The 25,636-nt window shown below is 36.8% G+C and overlaps 2 protein-coding genes across 2 annotated transcripts; both read right to left on the bottom strand.

The window, feature by feature from the left end:
• Positions 1 to 645: 645 nt before the first annotated feature.
• On the bottom strand, positions 646 to 18,171 carry LOC114519494 (protein CLEC16A-like). The gene is made up of 26 exons (XM_028539633.1): positions 17,983 to 18,171; positions 16,578 to 16,706; positions 15,324 to 15,457; positions 14,767 to 14,834; positions 14,605 to 14,685; positions 12,918 to 13,023; positions 12,099 to 12,222; positions 11,326 to 11,509; positions 10,559 to 10,609; positions 10,244 to 10,360; positions 9,429 to 9,597; positions 8,740 to 8,883; positions 8,524 to 8,649; positions 7,895 to 7,965; positions 7,533 to 7,570; positions 7,272 to 7,372; positions 7,067 to 7,113; positions 6,501 to 6,570; positions 6,063 to 6,178; positions 5,939 to 5,983; positions 4,574 to 4,624; positions 4,229 to 4,357; positions 3,126 to 3,246; positions 2,981 to 3,023; positions 2,765 to 2,870; positions 646 to 1,979 (listed from the first exon to the last, which is right to left on the bottom strand). Exons 1-26 carry the CDS (start codon positions 18,057 to 18,059, stop codon positions 1,167 to 1,169), a joined length of 3,261 nt encoding a protein of 1,086 aa, XP_028395434.1. The 5' UTR covers positions 18,060 to 18,171; the 3' UTR covers positions 646 to 1,166.
• A 3,464-nt stretch (positions 18,172 to 21,635) lies between these two features.
• On the bottom strand, positions 21,636 to 23,620 carry LOC114519344 (suppressor of cytokine signaling 2-like). The gene is made up of 2 exons (XM_028539465.1): positions 23,266 to 23,620; positions 21,636 to 22,778 (listed from the first exon to the last, which is right to left on the bottom strand). The coding sequence occupies exons 1-2, from the start codon at positions 23,354 to 23,356 to the stop codon at positions 22,201 to 22,203; spliced, it is 669 nt and encodes a 222-aa protein (XP_028395266.1). The 5' UTR covers positions 23,357 to 23,620; the 3' UTR covers positions 21,636 to 22,200.
• Positions 23,621 to 25,636: the final 2,016 nt, after the last annotated feature.

Genomic DNA, 25,636 nt, shown 5'->3' with positions numbered 1-25,636 from the left:
TATCCTTTAACAAAGTTCCGTCATGATGAAACATTTTCTCCATGCATGCAAGGCTCGAACCATCAAGTTGCGAGACCACTTTGGTCTTCCCTAGACTATTTGCGAGACCACTGTGGTTTCCACAAGACGTACCATCGCTTAGCGTACAGCCACTTCATTTCCGACAGTTCAGGTTTTCCCCGTTTATTCCCCTCCTAAAAACGTTTATACACCACCTCCTAAAAACGACCCCCTGTGCCCCAAGGGTACCTTACAATTTTAGTCAAAATTGACCATTTTTTAAAAATTTTCCAAAATTGTGTTAACAGGTTGAAGACTGACCTTACCTTTTAAATTAAGGGGTACCATTTTGCCAGATATTGACAAACTTTTCAATGTTCCAGAAACAAACCAAATAAATTATGCTCAAAACCGAAAGAGATTAGTCTTAGTAAATATTTGAAGCCATTTTCAGCATGCTAACACATTTTAGAAAAATTTCGCAAATACAAATAAAAACAACATTCGCGCTATATTTTCACAATGAATGCACGACAAATCTTTTGAACATCCAGCTTCCAGGTATAAAGAGCCATGTTATTATTTGTATCATCGTCAATATATATTGTAATTTTGGATAAAATAATATTGAGCTTCATTGGAATATGACTGATTTTAGAAATTTATGTCGAGAATACACCAAATTTTGAAACCGAAACCCAAATCCGTAAAATAATAGTTACAATAGACTAAAATCAATGATCTTATAAAACACTGGATATAACAATTCATTAATTCAAACTACTTTTTAATAGGTATAGTTGCTATATCCGGTGTATTAATAGATCAGGTTTGGGGTCGATATTTAGGTGCCATTATTTACACGCAACATTTTTTTGCAGATTTTCGGCTTTTGCTGAATGTTAGAATTGTAGTGATTGATGTTGCTGTCTTGCTGACGTTAGCTACATTTTTTTCAGTTATCATATTTTTAAACTGAATTGGATTAAAAAGGTTTAGGGTTATATTAGTGACTGGTGTATTCTGGAGACTGGATTACCAGTCAAGAATGCAAGTGTTGTAAAATACTCTATCTTTCAAAACTATATATAAAAGTATTCCTTGTAATAATTTTGTTCGGTTTGAATAAATATATATTTCATAGTTTTGTATTTGATTCATTTAATCTACGGCCTTATACTGTCTCCACTAGACGTTAAATCATTGTGCTGTAATAACAGCGACGGTTCTGACATGGAATTATTTCTGTTCAAATCGGAAACTCTCCACTCTATGATATGAAATTCTGAGTTACCAAAACGCCGCTGTCCTCTTGGTGTCGCGGGCGCAGATGGGCATTTCCTATCAGCCATTGCGGCGTCACATTGTTGCGACGACATTGCGTCATCCGACGAAGAAGCATCAAGGACATCCGAAGCAAGTTCAATTACATCATCAGATTCTGGAGTATTCCGCTGGTCAGAGATGTCAAGGACGCTAGCGAGAGTGCGAGCTTGGTCCCCAGCGGTCTGAGACGGGTGTAGGCATGATTCTGGGGCTGCCATACGATGGCTCTCATCCTCCATGTCAGTGTTCGTTGACACAGCAGTGTTTAAAGGCTCATCTATTGTTTTCTCTTCCGAATTTGAGGTTACATCCGAGACAGCAACTGCGCCCCCCGGGCGACTCCTGAAACCTTGCGGACTAGCAATACTTGGTTGAGAAAAAGACGGAGGAGTCATAGAGAAGAATTGCTGAGCTGGGCCAGCCATGATTGGAAGTTCCAAAAGTTGAGCAATACGTTGTAATTTAATATGACGTAATGATGTTCGCCTGCGATGCAGACGCTGTTTTGCAGACATGCAGCGGATGTAATCATCGAACATAAACTTTGCCGTCAACAATGGCCTTCGTGGGCCACGCGTGGACCTCGCAAACGGTTCATGGATCGTTATAAATAATGATCGACTGTCGTCTTTGTCGGGAGAGATTTCCACGTCCTAATTATGAGAAGCAGATAGAGAAGTATGTGAATATATATTATAAAATAACATGTATATAACACGTGTTCAGATTGGTCGAAGCCCGTGTTTGAATCAGGCCATGCAAAAACGCAGATTTAATTCGCATTTTGAAATCAAACTTGGCACACTACCTCGTTGTTGTTATTTTATAAAACAATTACTTGATATTTGGAAATGTTGCTTGGGTTACAGAAAAGCTCGCAAAATCACTCGCCTCCGACTTGTGTTTCGCGCGCTTTTTTTAACTCTCGCAACATTCCCGCGTGTTTGGATCAGGCCATCCAAACACGGAAACCTTTAAGTAATTGTCTATTACTAATGTTTTGTGGGAAATATATAGTTTATATACCCAGGGAAAGAAAATATACATTACATATATATTACTATTCTTTGGGAAATTTGTAGCCACGTATAACCAGTCTTTGCCTATATAGTAGAGTATAAAGCATGCATGGATGCGCGGAAATATGAAATTTGTTTGAATGTATGAGTGTTGAGATACTGCTTCCCGATTGGTGAATCAAACACGATAACCGCACATTGTTTTTTTACAATGGGAGGATCGCAAAATAAAACATTGCATATCATAAAATATATATATCTATAACCTTCTGAAAGAAAATATAAAATGTTTCCAATTGTTTCCAAAAGAAAAAACACAAATAGTGCACGCACTCTTCAGACTTGTAATAATTCTACTACAGCGTGATTAAATGCTCCATGACACAAGAGCTTGGATTATAGTTGTGGAAGACACCAACCTGCAATAAAGCAACAAATTTGACCACTCCCCAACCAAGCCTCGTCGTGTCGGGCTCAACCAAAATAAACTGTGCTTCATCGATCACCAGAAAACGCCGCAAAGTTCTAAGGATTAAAAATGAAGAATTAAAAAACAAAAGGCTTATTTCAATTGAATGTAACAGATCAAGCCTGAGTAGATAAATATATAGAGGACAAAATTTGGGCGTCCCAACCTATTTTCATCCACAACAGTACAGGATATAAGATCGCTGTTATCTGAAACATAGATATAGCTTTGTTAAGTTGGAAATAACAGAAGAAGAATTACATATTGGCCTACAACCATGCAGGAATTGAACACATAATATCTATACATACTTAGATCTAAGACTTCACTTTCCTTGACAGAGTATTCAACTTTTGAGAGAGGTAATTGTCGTTCGGGTTCTCTGCGAACTGTCAAACTTAACTCGCGAACCATGAGGAAAACACGGACAGCCTGTGAGAAAGTGATTGACGTAAGATATGTATGACGTTTTCGATAATGCTTTCGATAGTGCAAACTAGTTGTGGTGTTTCCCTGAATGTTGCAATATTGTAATTTCATTATACGAATATTGCAATTTATTATTTATTCAAAAGAATTCACAGTCTGTGATTGGCTAATAGCCATGTGTGAAATCGTCATATCCAACCTGTGACGTCATAACGTGTGATACGACTTTAGTGTGATAAATAGTCGTATCCCACGTTTGACGTCACACGAATGGCGAAGACATCAACACAATGGCTTCCTCAAGTGAAAGGTTCGGCAACTTTGAGGAATACATGTTCGTTCTTTTAAATAAATAACAAAACATTTATTGAATTCGGTTTTCACATGATATGAAGAATTATCAAGTCTCAGTTTGTCATTATCAACCTCAGCCTTCGGCTTCGGTTGATAATGACAAACTTCGGCCTGATAATTCTTCATATCATGTGAAAACCGAATTCAATAATTGCCAATTTTTATACACACAAGCGCAGGATATGAGCTAACTTGCAATCCGCGCGCCTCGGCAGCTTATAAGCACATATACGACTTAAAAATATTGCAATTTTGATTTGCTACTTGCTTCGAGCAATTTCCGACCGGAAGTCGCAAAATTTTCGTGTCGCCGAAATTAATAATATTCATATTTCTGGCCAAAGTTCATTGTCTAATCGTTGAATTCAGAAATTTCAAGAAAAAAAAAAGATTAAACGGAAAGCGAATATAAAAGGCGTATAAAGGGGAAATTCAAGTTCGTATAGTAGCTATATAAATCAGTAATTGACAGTTGCAACTCGAAAGGCAACTTCCGTGCTCTGATCGCAACTTGCATCAGTTGCATGGAGCAGAGCAAAAAGCCAATAAACTTATTTTTCAAGTTCAGGGGAACGCAACATCCGGTTTGGTTGTAAACCTTGAGCTTGTAAACCTTGAGCAAAATACGTACTCTCTGAGTGTGTTCCACCTCGCCACAAGCCAAGCGCTTGGAAAACTCGATTCCAGTCAAAGGCGTTGCAGTCACTGGCAGGAGTAACGAGGCGTCCATCATTAAATGCTCCACGTTTAATGGTTTCACCTGCAAATAAAATTTGTAAATACAGATTGTTCAGCTATCTGTGAGCTATAACTAATGGGCCACTTGCATAATAACTTGTGATCTAGGTAACAAGAAGGACATAAATTACCACAGGTAAAAAGAGAATACTATAAAATAAGTATAAAAGATGGGTATGATTGGCTCGTTTATTTTGGCGGGAAACGATTCCGTCCGATTCCATTTTAATGTCCTCACCTTCATTTGTCTATACTCCGCTTCAAACATGTCAAGAAATACATCATCTCCCTTAAGGCAAATGCACATATCAGCGTTAATAATAAACGAGATTTAAAGGGGGGTTACAGACAGTCGCTTCTGCGCATTCATAACAATGGGTAGTCTACTTCTTTCAAAATTGCTCAAATTTCGCATGTTTCGTATATTTCTGAACATAAACTCTCTCTCATATTCATTTAGGAGTATAGAAAACTAAAAGCGTGTCAAATATTGTGAAAGTTCTCGATATTTTAGGAAATATACGGATTCAAAATGTCAACAAAGCGTTTGTTTACGTTACGGACTGTAACCTTTAAAATGAATAATTGGGTCACACTGGCTGTTTAATTTTCATAATTGGTCAAAAGACATGGTTATTATAACTCTGGGGCCGGTTGTAGCTATAAACCTTGTTAACAACATTTTGCATAGTTAAAAAATCCTAGTTAACTCAGAAATACACAACTCTGATGGGCCAATTCTGTTCTTATAGCTACAGTTGAAAGTTAACCGGCTCCAGCAGGCTAGTTACTCCGGCGTCAGCGACGGAGTTGAAAATTCGCCCCGGTTTTGTTTTGTTTTTGTTTTTTTTTTATTTTTCGTCGTCGCAAGTCTGTAATGGCGCGAAATATACTAGTATTTAAAACGTGTAGGTGACCGTATTTATCTACGTCCCAGTCTTATCTCCCAAGAGTTGTGGTGCACAGCTTTGGCTAATTCTCCAATGCGCGATTCGATTTCGCTCGCATGATACGGCAATTCCTCCAAGAGGAACAAATAAACCGTTCTTTTCATGCTGTTCGATTAAGTTTAGATTGAATTGGAGTAAGAATATATTTGATACATGTAGACCCGGTCCTATTTTAATAATATCGCTGCTATTTCGCCGTTTAACAAGATGATGTGGTCGTGTATGGGCGCGTTGACACGTCGCGTAGTTTGCACAGGATCGAAGATTTAATACAACTATATAAGCGCGAATTCCAAAGGCAAAGTGTATCATGCGGTTTATTTACATTTTTGAACAATTGAACTTCTATACTGCGATGTGCTTCTGAATTTCGCGATCGAACATTTAGGTTCGTAAGGCATCTAAATGCGAATATGTATGCGAAACAATACGCGAACTGTATTGTTTATGTTCAGAAGCTCTATATTGAAGACTGGCACGTGCGCCGGAGTTAACGCCAGAACGGCGTCTTGTTTATTATAAAAAGCTGTCAAAAACACTTGCGATGAAAAATTTGTTTGGTTTGGATGTAAAATCACCCTAAAGTTGCCCGTGGACTGATTTCTAAGCAAATTTCAAAAATTTTCGAAAAAGAATAACTTCAGCTAGCTCACCTTGTAGTAATTTCGAAGTTCCAGTGTACAAGACTCACGAACGTTCTAGGAAAAGAAAAATACCTAAATATCGAATTTGAAGAAAATACTTTCCAATTTCTTACAGAAGGATTCACATTATTACCTCAAGCAAGGCAAGATGAAAGTCTTTTAAAACAGTTTCTCCAGGGTGACCATTGTAAACTAATTGTTTGAGTAAAATAATCCCCATTTGTAGAGTAACCAAACGTACTTTATTCACTAGAAGAAACACAATGATTTCAGCCATTGTTTGATAACAGATTTCGTAACCATTACTCGTCAAATCACTACAGTATTGCATTATTGAAAAGTTTTCTTCTAAACAGATAGGGTAAACTGTTTAGTTTACATAGCAATTAAAATTGACACACTTACGGGAGGTATAAACTGACAGACAGTATTTTCTGCACAAAACAGATTTGTGCCCATTGAGTTACAACATACATTAACTTTAAGACCAAATTAAACTTTAATTGAAACTTTTACCAAGTTTACTAGCTTCCTCTTACGTCCAAAGCTACATGAAGTTTTATGTACATACCGTGTTTTGATGCCTGTTCCATGATTTTAATCAAAGCTTGAATAAGATCATCATTATAATGCTCTGATTGCTAAACATAAATTCGTACAAATTTTAACGATAGGCACAAAATTCTCTCACAGATTTTTATTAAATTTGCTTTGTATGAGATGTTTGCAAACCCAAAAATCTTTTTTATAAAAATATCTCAAAAAGTATGTAAACAGCGCTATTTCTTAAATACGTTGTGTTCCCTTCCTCTAATAAGGAGCTTTAGCAGTGACTACGAGTACGATTACAAGTACAGGGTTCGTCATTTTTGCGCAAAGCTCGGCGCTTTTCCCTACGCCATCTGACAAAACTCGTAGTCGTTGGGTTTTCGTGTACGAGATTTACCAACAAACTCGTACTTGAAAGCTCGATGACTACGAGTTTTGGCTGATGGCATAAGCAAACAACGCGCGAGAATGGCGAATCTCGTACTTCTAGTCACTGCTAAAGCTCCCTAATGTTATGAGCAGAATCTTTATCCCTTATCCTCAATGTTTTTACTTCATATAGAGATAATGTACTATATAAGGACTCACCTGACTGGGAAACAGGCCGAAGGATCTCAAGAGATCTGGATCAACACCTGAATAAAACGACGACATATGTTCTTTCAAACAACTGTCTATAACCATGGTTAAACAAGGGGGGGGGGGTCTGTGCGCTTGGAATATCAAGAAAACAAGACGTCAGTTTTCCTTGCGACACGATTTCGATAAACTATTGTGAATTGTATTACCATACCTGGGTTTTTGATAAGAGAGTGAAACAGACACAGTGTAAACAATGCTTCGCGGTCGTCACGTGAACAATCCAGAGATTTGATTAAAGTTTCAACGTAAGTCCTTTAATAAAACAACGTTGTGCATGAGGATTTTCATCAATTTTTTAGGGTATTGGCAAAAGAGTTTGCTTTTCCCAAAAAACTCAACACTACAAAAACGATTCTGTTATGCTATCATTTAATTTCATAACCCAAGAATACTCAACACAAAGATGCAATACCTGTCTGGTTGAAAATCCACAGGCCTCACAAGAAAGCTCTAAAAAAAACACGATAATAGTGAGAGTTATTATACGGTAGGATTTCGCCTTCGTACAATAGTTTGTAAGGATTATCTTGTATTTATGAGATGTGTTTTTACGCACGTTAAGTATTAATTTCAAAAAATCAAACGACACTTGTTGAAACACAATAAAAATTTGTATGTAGTTTTAGATGGTGTTTCCATTTCCTAAAATCGAAATCAAATTTTCTTTCTAATAGTGCACTAGGAATAGTGTGATCGTATTTCGCCAAGAATACAATAAGAAATATTGAGAAGTAACATCGACAGACATAGTTTGAAAGATATGAAAAAACTTACTTTTGCCAGTGGTGGTGCTACATCTGAGACTTTCACTCTGTTGGGAATGGCTGACTCCTCCGTCGTAAAACCTTCAAAGAAGCAAAAAAAAATCACTGATGCAATAATACACTGGATTTAGCAACCGGTGCATGTCAAAGAGAACGGAGCCAGCGTGAACTCTCCGAAACCTAATTGGAAAGAATTAATCCATCAGGTGAACCCCAGGAAAGATCTTTCTGAGTAATCACGTATTTAAATGGCTTGGGTTTCAGTATTAAACAGGTTTTAAATCAATCTTAATGTGGTGAGCTGTCTTAAAATGTAAACTGCCCGTGCGCTTATATTTTCTCGTCTGTTCTGGGTTCTTAGAAGTTCAATAAGCTTTGGTTTCAATTTTGATATCCAGTGTACTGTTAGACCAGTGGCGCAAATTCGTCGTGGTTCGTAACTGAACTATATACGCTGAACGCAACATTGGTAAGAATTTGACTGGAGTGTTTATTACAAACACAATTCTGACCATTAAAAGCAGGTCGAATTATACTTAAGTGAAAACGACTAGGAGTTCTCTGTGACCAGAGAATTTGGGCGAATATACAAAATATTTAAGCAATCTTTGTATTTTTCTGCTGTATAACAGAACAAACCTTTAACTTCGTTCGATGCTTCATTGCTGCTATTTATCATTAAGCCATCACCATCGTCATCATCGCCGGTCACCTGGCCGAGCGGTGTATCACCCATGGATACTTCACGAGAGTCACTTAAATTTCCTAAAATAATGATTGCGAAAAATTTTAACCAATTTGTATTTACAGACACCCATTTAATATCCGTCACAGTAAGTATAATCCCAACTTTACCTTTCGGCGACCCACGACCGTTCACGTCATTTTCAGATGGGCTGGCGACACTTTCGGAAACGGTGACGTCATTTTTATTACCTTCTTCCCGTCGTGCTCTTTGTCTCGCTTCGTCAGGACGCCATTTTTTCTCACTATTTCCACCTATTGTAAAATGCATGAAAACCATTCTTTTTTTAATAGCTGGCAACACTCACGAGAAAATTGTCTAAAGAGAAAAACTGTCTTAAATTAATGAGAGAGAGACGGAGTTCTGGGATTCTTAATCCTGATTAACAGGAATCTCCCTCTGACGGGTCAAATTGTCTGGAATTACACAGAACAATGGATTACCAAGGAAGACTGTGGATTCTTAACTAAAAGTTATCTCCAAGTTTTCTCCCACTGAAAAGTGAAATTGTCTTCGTTTTCGACCAATCAGTAATTTTTTTAAATTCCTAGTTACCAATCAGAATGCAGGTAAATATTAACTACTCCGGTAAAAAGGTACATGATTTTCCATTTTACATGAAGTACTAAAAATTTATGCATTCTGATTGGCTTAGCCCGAAAATGTAAACAAACGCTCGATTAGTTTAAACCGAAATTCCTCCTTGTTTACAGGCACTTAATTGGAAACATATAGCGTTGCATTCAGTCACTGTATAGAGGTCATAGGGGGGTGGCTACGTAGGTTAAATCGGACGTACCTTTTGTGTAAAATTTGGAATTTGCGACATGTCTTGATCGTTGTCTCGCAAGTTCATTCAATCTATTTGTAATTGTGTAACCTTCGCTGTTAATACCACAAGCCAACAACGCTTGCTCCAAACTTGACTCGGGAGCAGCGAAAACGCGTAGACCAGTTGAAACACCACTCTATGTCAAGAAAGAACACATATTGTCATGTTCTGCTTCATATAACTAAAGGCCCTGTTACACCGTGCAATATTTCTTCCAACTTGCAATGCAATTCTGCTTTTAACCGATGAGTTTTTAGTGACGAGTCTTCAAAATGTAAGTGTAAAAACGTCCATAGACGGTATAACCAAAATTGTCTCGTTGTAACCAAATTTGTTTTGCAAGTTGAAACAAACAATTGTATTGCAAGTTACGTGAAAAATTGCACAGTGTAACAGGGCCTTAAAACAGAAAAAAAAGCAAAATTCTTCCACAGCTGTTATGGCTTGAGAAGGTCCGCCAGCAAATTTCTTTCACATCACAGGACGTTTTTAAAGAGCAGATCGAGAGACGTCACGAATGAATGTAAAAATTACTTTTACTTTCTCGTTCACACAAAGGCCCTGTTACACTGTGCAATTTCTCATGCAACTTACAACAAATTCCACTTCAAGCGTTGCAAGAGCGTTTTGAAAACAGGAGCCTGCGATACATGTGATCTAACATTGCACAATACTTCAAGTAAACCTAATTTCGCCGAAGTTATTTGTGTATGGTTCCTGCCGCTATGAAAAAATAAATCATACAGGTCTGACATCTGTTTTGGATTAATGTTATCCCATACCTTGCGCGCACTGAGTGGTGAATGACTTGGTGAACTGTCCATATTTATTTCTTCTCCTTGTAGGATAACATCAGTCAGGGTAGACACCAGTGGAGGGTGCTTGATTATGAGAAGTATCTGGATGGAAAAAAAGAAATATCATCACATCCCGAAATTGGGACAATGGGAGTAAACAGTCGCTAACAAAGCAAGAATAACAAGCAGAACTCAAGGGGCAAAGACGTTGGAAGTATTTTGAACTGAGAAATATATGTACTTCCAATGTCCTTCGATTAAGATCTAAGCCTTTTTTGTATAAAATCATTGAAAACTCACTTGTGAAAGAAGGTAAAGAGCGAAGAGTTTGCCAACTTGTGGTTTACATTGCTAAAAAGAAAGTCATTTTCATTATAGTTGCAATCATAATGATGCCATCATGGCAGCCTTGGGACGAGAAGCACTGAAATTTCAAACTATCGTAATACCGACACACGGATTTGACTATTCGCTTTTTCGGGAGGACTCCCGAGAAAATCCACTTATGCAATAGACCTTTTGCATTATAGACTTATAGATTTTAACTATGCATGAAAATGCAATCAAATTACCACTGCTGAAGGAAAAGAGCGTGCAAAAATTAGTAGAAATACCAAATTTGGTTGCGAAAATGTTGTAAAATACGGAAAATACAGCCTTGCAAAGTTTGCAAATTTGTTTTTAGGAGAAACGGAAATTGTTATCATTTTTGGCCTGAATGTGCATGGTAAGAATTTCCGTGCGTAGTAAAAAAGGAAAAATTTTGGGAGGCCGTATTTTCCGTATTTTACAACATTTCACAACGAAATTGTGTATTTCTACCAATTTTAGCCCGCTCTTTACAGCAGTGGTATAATTTAATTGCATTTTCATGCATAGATAAAAAGTAGTCTATAATGCAACTATTGACCGATTACATGTACGACACGTGATGTCAATATGACGATCAGAGAAGGTAAAGAGTGGGTAGAGCAGAAAATATTGCAATTGTCTTTTTCTAGTCCGAGGGAAGAGGGTGGCATGCGCGTTTTTAGTGGTTCAAAAAAGTCTGAGTATAGGATACAAACCAGTGGGGCATCTTCATCAGCCACCAGTGAATATAGGTAGAGAGGGATGATCAATCTATCCAGTAGATATTCGGTCAGTATTTCGTTCAGTTCCAAAATATTCAAACACAAGATATCGTTGATGTAATGGAGGTGGTCCAGATGGTCAGCCACAAGATCTTTCAATCGTCCGCAGTGCAAATGGCTGCAAAAAATGTTTGTTTTTAAGAGATGTCTACCTTTCATTTCGTTGCATGGCTGAAACAAGGTTTCAATCAAAATCGTTTTAGACCAATCAGCAAGTTTGGTTATATTTTCAGTAACCCAATCGGAATGCAGAAATTTTGACTACTTTTTGACCGGTCTCTGTTTAGGTAGCTTGAGCACTAATAAAATTGGGCACGGGTATTCATTTTTGTCGTGCTATATATGCTGATAAATTGAGTGTTGTATAAACGGGGCTAAATATCCACGCGTTTTTTCCCCTAGATTATACAATTATACAGTAAAACTGGTTCAAAACTTGTTCAAAACTCGGTTAGCGCTAACCCTGAGTTAAATTTCAATTGAGTGTTTTAGTTTATATGATTCTGAAACCCTGTTTGTTTTAAAACGTTAGAACATATGACTTCTATCCGTCCAGAAAATATTTATGAAAAAAGATATTCAACTTTGTAAACAAGGGATTAAAAATATTAACGTAAAGATTTGCTTTAACCCAGAGTTAAGCTAACCGGCTTTTAAACAACCGGCCCCGGGGGGTTAACCGTTTGTGCAGTATAATACAAACATACTCAGACTCTTTCACAGAGCATCTGTCTAATTCCATCGCATGATTACCAATGTACCAGATTAGGTTGCAAAAATACGCATCTGCCGTTTTGTTCACAATGAAATTTAGCATCGCTTTGTCGCTCACTGAAAAGACAAACAAAAAGAAGCGCTGTCTTTCAAGATTCAGAGAACGCCAGACATCATTCCAGTGGTATAAAGATTTCAGTGATAATATAACTCGAAAGACGTTCAATGTTAGTTAATATTATTATTCTAGAGTAACCAAGGAGCAGCGTGGCAGCGTCTTTAAACAACTTAGCATCAAATGTGTTATAACAACTGCCTAAATAGACAAAACACTTCTCGACGTTTCGACCTGAGGGCCTTCGTCAGGAGAGTTAGTATGTGATAATCACACTAACTCTCTATGTGACTCACTAACTCACTAACTAACCCTATGTGATAATCACACTAACTCTCCCTGACGAAGGCCCTCGGGTCGAAACGTCGAGAAGTGTTTTGTCTATTTAGGCAGTTGTTATACCACATTTGATGCTAAGTTATTACTCCAGTCGTATAAAGAGTTCTGTGATAATATACCTCACAAAACGCCGATCTCATTCCCCGAGCCCAAGATTCCTAGCTTCCGGGTTGTAACGGTTTTTTGTATTTTAAAATTGAAACAGCGTAAACGACCAATCAGAATAATTTCTGATTTCGATTATCCCAGAGCCTTTGTTTTCTCACCAGAGGAATCGCGGGCACGGGGAACGAGATTGACACACGTTCAATGTTAATGTTAATATTCCAGTGGTTTAAAGGGTTCAGTGTTTACATACCTCGAAAGACGTTCAATGTCAATGTCCTAACGGCAATGCGAACCATGTTCTCTTTGTGGTCAAAAAACTTTAATGCTTCGGTATAAAGCGCGAAATCGCTCTTTCTCTAAACAGAAGAGATTGGTATCCATAATTTAGGCCTTTTGACGAAAGCCGTTGGGGCAATTTGTACCCAGGGTTTTTTCCTTGTCACGGTCAAGACCGCAATAGCACAGAATACCTATCAGAAGAATAACTCTATACTATGTTTTCGTAACTGCGATTCGTCACGATTCGTCACTTAGCAAGTGCATTATATTGGGGCAATCACCCCCCTGCCAATATTAACTAGGGATCCAAGGATAGTGCAAAGTTTTCATGCCCTGTAATACCTAAGCAACACGTTTTCCCAACATAAACATTTTGACTTATGCCAGTAAAAATATAATGAACTAGGTTAAACAATAATCAAAAGGAAATTACTCAAAGTACTCAAGTTACGTTAGTCGCAAATACTGTCACTATTAAATTATAATTTTAGTTGCCCATATAAACCGGGCGCGATTTTCTCAGTTTAGTCTCTTTTCTTCGTCAAACAACTGTGACTACATTCACTACATTTATATGATGGCAACAATTTACTGTCATTTCATAAGAATAGCAAAAATAGTTGCGTTGTAAAAAATGTAAATAAACCGCGCTGCATATTATGTCTATGATGTGGATACTTCGACGCGTAAATCGATACAAAACAATATACTTATAATCAATACTGTATACCGCCAAAATGATTTGATTACTGCACAAAATGCCCGTTTTGTATAGTATCATTTATGTACTGTATGCAGAATACCAGGTATCGACTTGCTATCGACATAATATATATTCGTCGTAAGAGATTAGAGATCTATCAATACATAAACAACACAGCGTCGTTTCTTCCTAACCTCTTATGTAGCTCTATTTATGGAATAAACCTTCCAAATTATATTTGTGTCGAATTGAATGCTCGTAATTCATAACATAAGTTCATAAATTGCGTAGATTCTCAAAGAATTGCACGATTCTTACGCCCGGAATGTTTTGAAGCAATGGTCGTCGCTCCTCGTTTCTTTACATCGTGAATAATGTTGAAGGCTCGACGGCACATGCGCAGTTGCGACGTATAGGAAAAAAATCGGGTGTTCCGGGGGCAAATCTGCGCAAATCCCTTTGAAACAAAACCCAAACCGCGGAAAAGCAATGCTTCAAAATTTACAGTAACGGTCAAAATTCCTCAATATTTTGGTGAACTTAGCAAAAGGGATGTAGAGAATTAATAAATAAAGCAAGTTAAACTGATTTAAAAACTTTAAATTACTGATCATATACAAAAAGGTAGTATACGCATAAATCAATCTACCCCCCGTAAAGTTTACACTATGACTGACTGTCTGACTGACTGACTGTCTGACTGACTGACTTACTGACTCGTTTGAATTTTCGCCACTCATCACAATACTGCAAAGTTTCTCAAACTTTGCACTAAAAATGGGGTCATTTTAGACATTCGCAGGGGGGTGATTGCCTTAATTTAATGCACTTGCTAAGTGACGAATCATGACGAATCACACTTACGAAAAAAGCACAGGAGTTCTACTTCTGATAGGTATTCTGTGGCAATAGGTGAGCGAGGGGAAAGGCTTGTTTATTATCTATTTGCAAATACCTCATTGAAGAAGAAGTTAATGACGTGAAGGTTGAGCTTTAGGGAGAGAGTCTTCAGGAAGGAAATGTAATATGCCAGGATCTAGAAAGAATGAGAAAAATTGATTTAGATCGTACGTATTGATAGAGAAAAGAAAAAAGCGACAGCGCTTAAGAATAATACCTCTTCATTTGTGAAGTCAAATTTGTGAATGATGATTGAGTTGACGTGATTATTGGATAATAAGTAATCTGAAAAATATTACGTTGTAATACAAGAAATGAGTGAGCGATTCAAACCAATGGTGCTGAGTTTGAAAAGAAAGTTAATCCAACTTCATCACGCTATTGTGAGTAAAATACTTGATTAACAAGCCGCCAAAAGCGCGATTTTTTGAAACCAGAAACCAGAGTTGATATCTATTTTTACTTGGTCTGAAAAATGGTCGAGTTGAGTGGCGAAAAAACTACGGATAATTGATGTACAATTAGTGATAACTACGGATAATTAATGATAACTACGGATGATTAATGATAATTACGGATAATTTATGCTAACTACGGATAATCAGTGATAATTACGGATAGTGATGATTGAGAAAATCTTCACTTTAGGAATACTAAGGTATATATTACGCTCGTTGATCAAATAATTCACGCAACATAACATGCTTTTAAAATCATTTATGCATAATGTAGCATTATGATTCGATAATTTTTCTCTACATGAGAAGAACTTACAAAGCGATGTTTCATGACGGATATTTTCAAAGAGGATGTTCAATGTCTGCAAGAGCTGGACACAAACATAGGCTCCGGGATTCTGATTTAGGATTTTCAGGAAGAAGAAAAGCATGTTTTTCTCCAAGAAGAAACTAGAAATAAAGAATACAAAATATAATCAATAAAATCTCGCTAAGTTGAGAATTTGCCTGACAGCTATCGAAATGAAAAACAAACGTTTTTGTGAAGGACAAAAGATTTTAAAGCCAGCTTTCCACAAGGCGGAATTTTTCGCTCAATTCACTTCACTTCACCGGTCACAATTTTCGATCGAAAAATTCCGCCTAGTGGAAAACCGGCTTAAGGCCCGCCCGTTTTAAACATCGAACTTTTCGTGTGCCAAATCGAATGCGAATGAACTAATCGAAAGACTTTAGCTGATTAATATCAGGTTCGGCACATGAACGGGCCTAAGATGCACCAAATCTACGACTCCGACGTGAAGTGAAAACAGGCACTAGTATTAAGAACCAGGTTTTAACTTTCTTTCCATATGGTCTGACTTTGTTTACTAAAACTGTTGAAATAACGGCAATATGACTTCACGTCTGCGTCGTAGATTTGGTGCATCTTAAACTCACTAATATTGACACAGACAAATATTTGAACCAGGCCTAATACGGTCTGTACTGTTTTGCAAAATTCTGATCTGAGCAGGCAGATGCTCATTCTAGGTGGTATCCACTGACAAATGCGAGGATAATTTAGATACAATTGAAAAATTGAGGGATTTAATTTCCTTCCAGAAACGTTGTACATCTTCAGCGGCGCTATCACTTCTACAGAAATTTCCTTAGAGAAGTTTGAATCTATCGAGAGATCGAGGGAGGAATATTTAATACAATCTTTTCAAATGCTCGTTGTCTATAGGCCTATTCAAGGCATCTTTCCCCGCAGTAAAAAGTATGCATATTTACATTGTGAGAACACTGGATATCATCACATCAATAGTTAAAGCAATGAAGGTCAACAAGAGAAAGGGAAATATACAGCAAGGCCAACAGGAGAGGGGTAGGGAGGCAGTGATGGGAAAATGCCCAGGGGATCTCAGAGTGTGCTCTAAAGGGGCCAAAATGTAAGAAAGAAATACTCTAAGCGAAACATTGCCATTGCTCTGTAATCACACAGATTAGCAACAAAATATGGCAACAGAGGGATCTTAGAGGGGGGATGTCACAACAGTCAGATGATAAAAAATTGAGAGAGACTTACTCAAAAACTGTGCTGTCATTTTGATCACCCCAGATGAGTATCTCTGCAATTGAACGAAATGTCTCAACCAGCAAGGAACGATTCTGATCTGTGACGACAGCATTTTTCATAAGAATATAGTGGTGATATCTAGCAAAAGTAATTATAATTCATGTGATTAGGACATCTTACAGTCTATGAGTGCATTATGCATTTTCTGCACAAAGGAATGTATCATTGTCTAAATGTTTTCAATGTCACAAAACCAATCAAAAGTTGCAGAAATAGTTGAATTTGGGAACCACTGAGCATTTTGATAAAATTTTACAGCAATAGAAAATCTGTTACATTTTAAATGTGAACTGCACCGAGTCCAATGAAGGCCCTGGTTAACAGACTGAAAGTCCTGCATATAAAAAATACGCATGGTGTTTCTACAAATCCATAATTTAGCTATGAATTGTATTGCATCTATCTAAAAATGTTTGAGTGAACAAATACTTGTGGATGAAATTAAGGGAAATGATTTTAACATGAAATTTGACTTTCATCGATGGCTGATCAGAGCTGAACTACCTGTATGAGAGTATACTAAAATAGACTGATAATGGCCCGGGTTCATATCGGAACAAAGACTCTGTACGGTGTTTCTACAAATTGATAATTTAAATTCTGAATTCACCATGCAAAATTTCAAGATTATTAATCCATAAGTTGTAACACATGTCATATGATGCTTGTCCTCTGAAAATGACCTAGAATATGACCTCTGGCTAATAATTTGTCACTCAAAAAATGACCTGTTGTTAGGATAAAGATTAGGGTATATGATCTGCAAGTTAAGAAACTTTCAGGCCAGAAATTTATATTTTTCCTGCACATGATACAAGTATGTGCAATTATTTTGAACATCCCAAGGAAATATTCCCATTTTCACTCAATCTAATATGCTCTTTCTAGCTCTGGTGTTGAATTTCATGTTTGTACAATCTACAGCGTACATAGCTGCAAATGAACATCGCAAACTCGACAGAATTATCGCAATGTAATATTTAAAAAAAATTTGAGAACACAATAGCATGATTAGCGTCTAGTTAGCCGTGTAGAAGTATTATTATCACATTCTACCAACAATATATTCTTATCATTAGTCACGTAGTAAATATTATTCAGAGAATAGTTGACGTTTGTCGCGATAAATCTAATGTCCTAATCTAATTTTACCCTCGACATAAATGTGCAATATAGAATCTGAACCATTCAAACGTACATTCGTTTGGGGGGAAAATATCAACAAACATACTCATTATTTTACTCATCTTAAAACTTTTAAACAACATGACGTGTCATGAGAGCATAATCTTGTGACCATTGACAACACGAATATATTACAACACAACGATAACACAGGCTATATTCACTTTACCTCAATTGCTCCAAGGAGTGGGCTTTTTTTGGCTTCCAAATAACTTCGGTCCACCAGTTTCTCTGTCTTTGAAACATGATGAAACTAACCGAGGATGCTGAGATATTGTTATCCTGTATAATCTAGTTTTCGCGGCATCATTGCGTATTGAATAAACTATGTTGAAATTTGACCTCGTAGGAAGCCATCTTGAAATCGTACGATTCCTCAGGAGATGACGTCACCAAAACGTCACACATTCATGACAGTACTTCATGTTGTATGGACACAATGTAGATCACGGAATGATCACGAGACCGCACGCGCGACACCGAAGATTCTTATTGGGTTTTAAAAATAATTTAAGGGTCTTTTGCAGAAAAGGACATAAGACTAGCTTACTGACTGTAAAATTTCTTAACATCCGCGCATGTATGAAAATGAATATTCCCTGGGCTAAATAACAGAATATACACTCTCATGCAAGCGGGCGACACTGATCTGCCTTCCATGACCTCCTGGAGATCAAACGCGGCTTTAAATCGACTCTAATGGACTCCAAATCTCCCCTACGCTTTGGTATAACTTCAGCAACTGGCAAAAAAAGTTTCGATACAGCAATTTCTGCTCTTGTGAAAGACTATTAATTAATTGATGTTCGACGCTCGATCCCACGCTATGAATCTATGAAGTTAAAAGCGCTCTTTTTGATTAATTTGGAGGCAAAATAAGGCATTTCGCGTACGATTTCCACGTTCAGTTCATTTTCAACTCGTAATCCCATCTTCAGAATATACCAGTGTAATCCTAGTCTAAAGCCTGGTTTACACTTGTCCTAAAAACGGGGATTCTTTTTGTTTGAATTCACGAGTGCACAAAATGCTTTGTCTATCGGGAAATAATACAATAGATCCCCGATTCTTAGGACCTAGTGTGAATCCGGCTAAAAACTGGTTCCCACTTGTCCTTAGAATCGCGGATGCCTTTCGTTTGAGTCACTAGTGCGCAAAATCCTTTGTCTATTGGAAAAGATTAGAATACGATAGATCATAGATCCCTGATTTAAGGGATCTATTGACAAACGTCAGCATGAAAACAACATCTATTACCAGAATTCACAATTAACACTCAGCAAAAGCAAAAATCTGCCCGAAAATTTGTTGCCAATAAACACACCTAAGGCTGGTTCACGCTTGTCGTAGGAATCTGGAGTTACTGGAGTCTACAGTTCCCTGAAGTTACTGCATTAAATTTTAAGATTGCCACAGTATACGAATGTATTTTATCCGAGTGAATAATATTTTATCTCGTAAAATAGGATAAAATGGCGGCGAGTTGTTTTTGTTAAAATGACAAATGAAAAAATGAGTTATTTTAACCTACGCAAATTCAAGTTATTATAATTATTCATGTTTTTCAAAACCAAAATGTTAGCATAGTGGGACAAATCGTCGGGGTTGCATGGTGCTGCTGAACGTTTCAAAAGTCTGCTGAAAGGTGTACTCGCAATCCAGTATTTCAAAATCAGACACTTCGATCACAAGATGCCCAAACTTGTGCAAACTTGTCAGGAATCTGTTTCACCAATACTTCTCTTTTCTCCGAAATCTTTGGGTATTTTTCAAAACCACCGTCTTTCACATGTCCTCTAAAACGACATGCTTGACCAGTAGGGTTCAGGTTGTTTTGAAGGTGAGCTTTATTCGTTGCCTTTTTTTGGTTAATTTGTTTACATCGCATGGGTTTGTTCCCTGCCTGGGCATTATAAATTCATCACACCCGGGGATCCGAGGGTCATACATGAAGTGCCAGCCCAGATACAACTGCACACAAATGCCATAAAAGTGCTGACAGGAATAGTAGTAATAGTCATTTAATAACCATCCACCAATAAGATTCTTGAACTAACTTATTTTTCGGGTATAGGTAGTATTGGATTTTCTGCTTATTCGTGATCGAAGTCTAGGAAATCAAAGTTTTGCAAATCAAACTCGGAATGGCCTTCATCGGAAGAAGAAGGTCCAGTGGAGGAACCAGGGGTGGATCCAGCACTAGTGCACTAATTTGCATGACACAAGAAAACTGCTAAAAATAACCACTTTGTTTTGTAATGCAAATTTGTGCACTAGTGCTGGATCCACCCCTGGGAGGAACCAACCTCCTCGTCTTCACATTCGCCCACTCCATTTCTGCAATTATTTTCCTTAATAGTTTTCTCTTTGATAGCGATACATAAATGCACAATTATTGTGAACCAGTGATTCGATTTTGAAACTTGATAAACACCAATTTCTGAAAAAGCAGCCTAAACCTGGTTTGAAATCATGAATGAGAGGGAGATGTATCACATCTCCTAAAGTGTAGTTGTTTTTTTTTAGATCGCAGATGCACTACTTAATTAAAAGGGCAAAAAAGATTTTAGAGGACTGAACACTGAGCAATATCAGTTATGGATAATATGCATGAAGTCTAAATATTCGTTGACCTTACGAACTATCATAATATTCTTCTGTGAAGACGACCTCACTAATAAATATCAATTGCTCAGCAAAAATCTTCCCCTTTTTCAAAATATGACGTTGCCAACATAGGATTTACGTCAATCTTATCAGTATTAGGTTATAAATAATATGTGGTGCGTCGGCGGAAACCGCGTGAATCCCTGACTAATCAGTGTTATTAAGAATGCAAATTCAGTTTGAAATTTCTTTGTAAATGTTGCGTGTACCGAGAATTACCAGACTGGCTACGAAATTGAAAATATGGCAGTTATTGCTTTGAAATGTTTAAGAATTATAAGTTCTACAACAACGGTAACGAGAAGTAAACATTTCGGGCGTAATTTAACATTATGTTAATTTACGTACAGATTTACTTGAGAGTAGTAAAGTTTAACAAACATTATTATTAGCAGCATTACTGCAGCGCTATCTGCACAACCCCATGCATGGTTCTCATTCCTGGAGGGATGGAGAGACACGCCATCCAAAGTCCCTGGAATGAAAGGGACGAATACCTAAAATTATTATAGCATTGAATATGGAAAAAATACATTTATATGAACAAATATGTCCAGATGACCTGATGAAAAGTTATAGATATTAATCATTAATTTTAATTAATATTTATGAAATATACTATTTCATGATAATTAAGAAACATTGGATAACATAGAGAATGAAAAGGAATAAAAAGAAAAGACTTTATCGCATTACATTGCTTGAAAAAATTCATGCTACGCGGCACAGTTTGCTAATACTCAAGAAACTGATGACATAATTGAAAATATCCGCATATTTTCGGTCGAATGACGTTAGGTCTTCGCAACATGATGATGACAACATTATTTTAACTGTATTTTAAGGACAGAATTGGCAAAACACACAGAGTCGTGTATTTCTGAGTTAACCAGGATTCTCTAAGCAGAATGTAGTTAAGGAGTTTTATACAACAGCCCAAGCGTTTTGAAAACTCAGAATTTCATAATAGTATGGAAATGTTTCACGTCAGAACCAATGTTTTATTATACAAGAGAATGATTTGGTGTTTTTTCGAGAATGAATGAAATGCCAGAAATTGATATATCAAATACAAAAATATGAAATACATTTAATTCCAACCGTTTTGAATTATCATGAGGAATTAACTTCGTTAGATAGTATTTTATACAAGGTTGACATGTGTGACTGGTAAAAATGGTATCCTAAACCCCAATCCTAATCCCTAAAACTGACCCAAAACTAATCAGGCTCTAATACTGCCATTTATTAACTAGATTTAGGGATAGTGTCAAAGTAAGATTTGGGTTCGTGCCAACCGGGCATGTATTCCAGCTTTTCGGCTCAGGCTAAAACATTTTTCAAATATTCTTCTCATTTTGGCTTTGATTAATGCTTGTTTTAAATCAACTGTATATTGGTGACGTTATTTCGTTGAATCGAGAATGTTAGCAAGAAATACAGAGATTATTACTATAGTCAAACATTTCATTAAAATTTCATTTAACCTGATATTATTTAAATTAGAATATATTGACATAATAAATAATAATAATATACCTATATACACTAAGTCTAAGACATTCAGTATATTTCATCGTTCATTCATTGTCCGATTCATTGATTTTGGATTCGCTCTAACCAAGCGAGGTAACTCTCGTTCTAATTATGCTAATTTGCTCTAATTATACTAACTTGTTCTATATTTCGCTAATGAATAGTCCAAATTTTGAGCAAGATATTATATTGAGAAGGGATATTTCCTCATAAACGATTCGATGGAGTTTGGCAATGGTAGCTGTGATTGTTCCTCCTTGCTTATTGTTTTGTTCACCACACGACGACATAAATGTTGTAACGCGGGAACTTTATTAAACAAAGGCTTTTCTAGTTTAATTTCGTCTTCCCCAACTTCTGTTTTTGCTAATACTTTGCGTTTATCTTCTTTGTTCTGACTGACAGCTACGTAGTAGCATATTAACTTCACGACACAGTCGAACTTTGGTACTTCGTTAATTCTTGTTTTGAAGAAATCCAACATGAATTTCCCGTAACAAAATAGCACCCTAATGTTAAGAATATTTCTCGGTAGCCTCACAGAGAGGGAAAAATAGTAGCGAGAATCTGAACTATCACGTAATAGAAATGTTCCAACGTCAGCATTTTCTAAAACCGTAATCGCCTCGGTTTTTGTAATTCGACCCCAATACCATCCTGTGTCCTGCAGACGATCCATAGAGACCTGAAATAGGTTGCTTATACATTCATGGCTTGGCAATCTTGAATAATACACTTCTTTCGATTCATTTCTTCTGCGGTCTGAAAGATAATTTAAAAATGAATAAGACGCAAGGATTTATTTAACCTGTACTTAATTTCCTAATTATTGTTGATTAGTTATTAGTTATGGAATGGACATCCTCAAAGGGACATCCCGTTGAGATATGAATGTATACATTGCACGTATTTCACTCTTCACTTCACTGCTGAAGAATGAAGCGACTTCGTGTGTGAAAGCGTCACTTTCTCAAACTAGTTTCGGTTAAAAACAGTCACGTTTTATATCCAATGTGAAAGTAAGAGACGTGGAAACTCCCGCACGTTATCGAAACTTCCTGAACTTCGACATTTTTTGTATCTTTCGAATTGTAGTAGGAAAGCATCTAAACACAATTCTGTTCTAAAAACCAGCTTTTGTAACGGCTATTATAATATCTCTGTGTCAATCCCGTGATATATAGTATGATGTGATAATAGGACATTAGTATTGCGTTGCTGATATTGAGAACGGCTGCATTAAACTTGCCTTCTCCGTATTCCGTGTCGGAAAACTGCGGTAGGTTCTCTCGTGGTGGTTCTTTGAATCTACCCAAACGTTTGTTCATAACATATACCATTTTAACACTTTACTTGAAGCCTCAAATTTCCTGGCTATGCCTTAGCCCGCTAGACGTGTTTATTAACACGGAATATGAAAATGACAGCGCTATATATTAAGTATTGTGATATTTCCACGAAATGCGATGTTAATTGTTTTTGTTCCTGGTATAACAACTCACGCGTGGATTGTTGCCATAGAAACTCTGAGACGGTTATTCGCGTGCGCAGTCGGCTTCTATGTAAAAGAATCTTTTATCTTCAGTTAACTGAAGCTATAAATACGTATATACGGCATTTTTAAAGACAAAGTTTCATCCTACGGTAGTTTGGGTTTTAATTTCCTTGAATACGACAAAATATTCAGTAAATAACTGAAACCACAATCATATACAAATTCTGCAAAATAATCACAGGGCGAAGGTCATGTTACGTAAATCGAAAGAGAAAATTACGTCATAAGATACACGTTTACAACTTCCTTTCTTTTATAGCGTAAATTATTTATATACTTTTCAGTTCTTGAACATTCTTATCCCAGCCTACAACGTAAATTCTTCGCAGGAGAACATTCTAACGTCAAAATATTTTCGATTTCTGGAATTCTCGATGTAATACTTGGTAATCGACATTGCTCAACACGCTGTGACCAGCTGTCGTGGGTTTTCCCAGAACAAAACAATGATTGGTCAATGGGAAATTTGAAACTGAATGTTCAGTTCACTGCAGGAAAATGCATGGTGAGATCTGTTCTTCTTAGAACATGAAGCATCGCGTTTCACTTAAACTCGTGTTGTGGAATAACAGAAATCTTCACACGAAATAGCTACCGTTCAAAATACTCAGAGATATATCGCACGCGAGAATGTTAATGACTGTTTTATGCATGCTGAGGAAGTTGTTAAAGACATGCATTCAGCTCATATTCATAATAATCCCACGTAACATAAGACAGAGCATAGTGAATTCGAGATGAATTTTCGTCTCATTATTCTCTATCATAAAAGGGCTCTTTGTTCACTTTAAGATCTCTTTCACTGCATGTTTCAGTGGGGAAAATACTTCATGTCCACAATTACTGATTAAATATCTTATACTATACTAACACATATATAAACCCATCGGTATATTGATCATATGGCTACGTGTTTTATCTTGCATTTTGAATCGAATAATTATATTGTATATCTGTTGTTCTCGTGAAAATTAGCTTCATCAAAATATACAATTTTGGAGCACACACAGCGTTTTGCTACTTCACATATTTGAATCTCGCGACCAGACATACAAATTTAGTGATATTATGATTTGTCAAACATTGCTACAATATATAGCATATAGTGTAAGACGTCAGTCTGATCTTCATCGTAAGACAATAGCAAATTATTTGGCTCAAAGTTATACCTTCACTTTGAAAATATTTCTAAAATAAAATTTATTTCGACAGTCAAGCCAGTCACCTATCTCTACTATTTATTTAAACAGACCTAGAGTGTATGGGCCAGCTGTGTTGTTACATCATAAATTAATAATTGTTATACCTTGTATTTCTCCATTTTTGGTGGTTCTGTACCCGTGTAAATTTGGCAGCAGAATATTTTGAAAACCCATATTCCTGAATTCAGTATTTCAATTCCAACGCTTTACTGACGGCTTTACCGCTTTGCTGAGAATGAGTTGTCTTTCTCTGAAGACAATGACTTTATAAAATCCAATTTCGATTCAAACACGTTCATACTAAGCCCACTTCCAGGAAAGAGCGATTAGCAAAAATTCCACGTAAATGTCTATGGCCCGTGTTGTTGACCTTATGAAAAACGATATTCTTATGCGCACATGACTTCGCGAAAATATCATTGCTCAGCAAAAATCCTTCCTCTTTTACTAAAATTTAACATTGCTAACATAATGAAATGAATTCCAGAAATATTTTGCATTTACGTCAATACTATAAGTTGTATAAATAAGATGGACGTTGGCGGAAACCATGCATTTAAAGATACGAAAGCATTCCTATTATGCAAATTACTTCGCAATTTCTTTGTAAACGTTGTGTTTACCGAGAATTAACAGACTGGCTGTGAAATTGAAAATATGGCAGATATTGTATTGGTATATGTTTAAGTTCTACAACAACGGCAGAGCGAAAATACACGTTTCCCTGTGCATTCTAGCTTTCGGTCATAATTGAACATTAGGATCGAATCCAGATTTTTGATACACCAAAATGTTCATTGCCGGTAACGCAGGCCACCGCTGTCGCAATGTGACAACAATATGACACAAATTATCTTATATTT

This window comes from Dendronephthya gigantea, unplaced genomic scaffold (assembly GCF_004324835.1).
Source record: "Dendronephthya gigantea isolate DGI-Jeju-01 unplaced genomic scaffold, DenGig_1.0 000013F, whole genome shotgun sequence".
NCBI classification, from domain to species: Eukaryota; Metazoa; Cnidaria; class Anthozoa; order Malacalcyonacea; family Nephtheidae; genus Dendronephthya; species Dendronephthya gigantea.
This window is presented reverse-complemented; position numbering and strand designations above follow the sequence as displayed.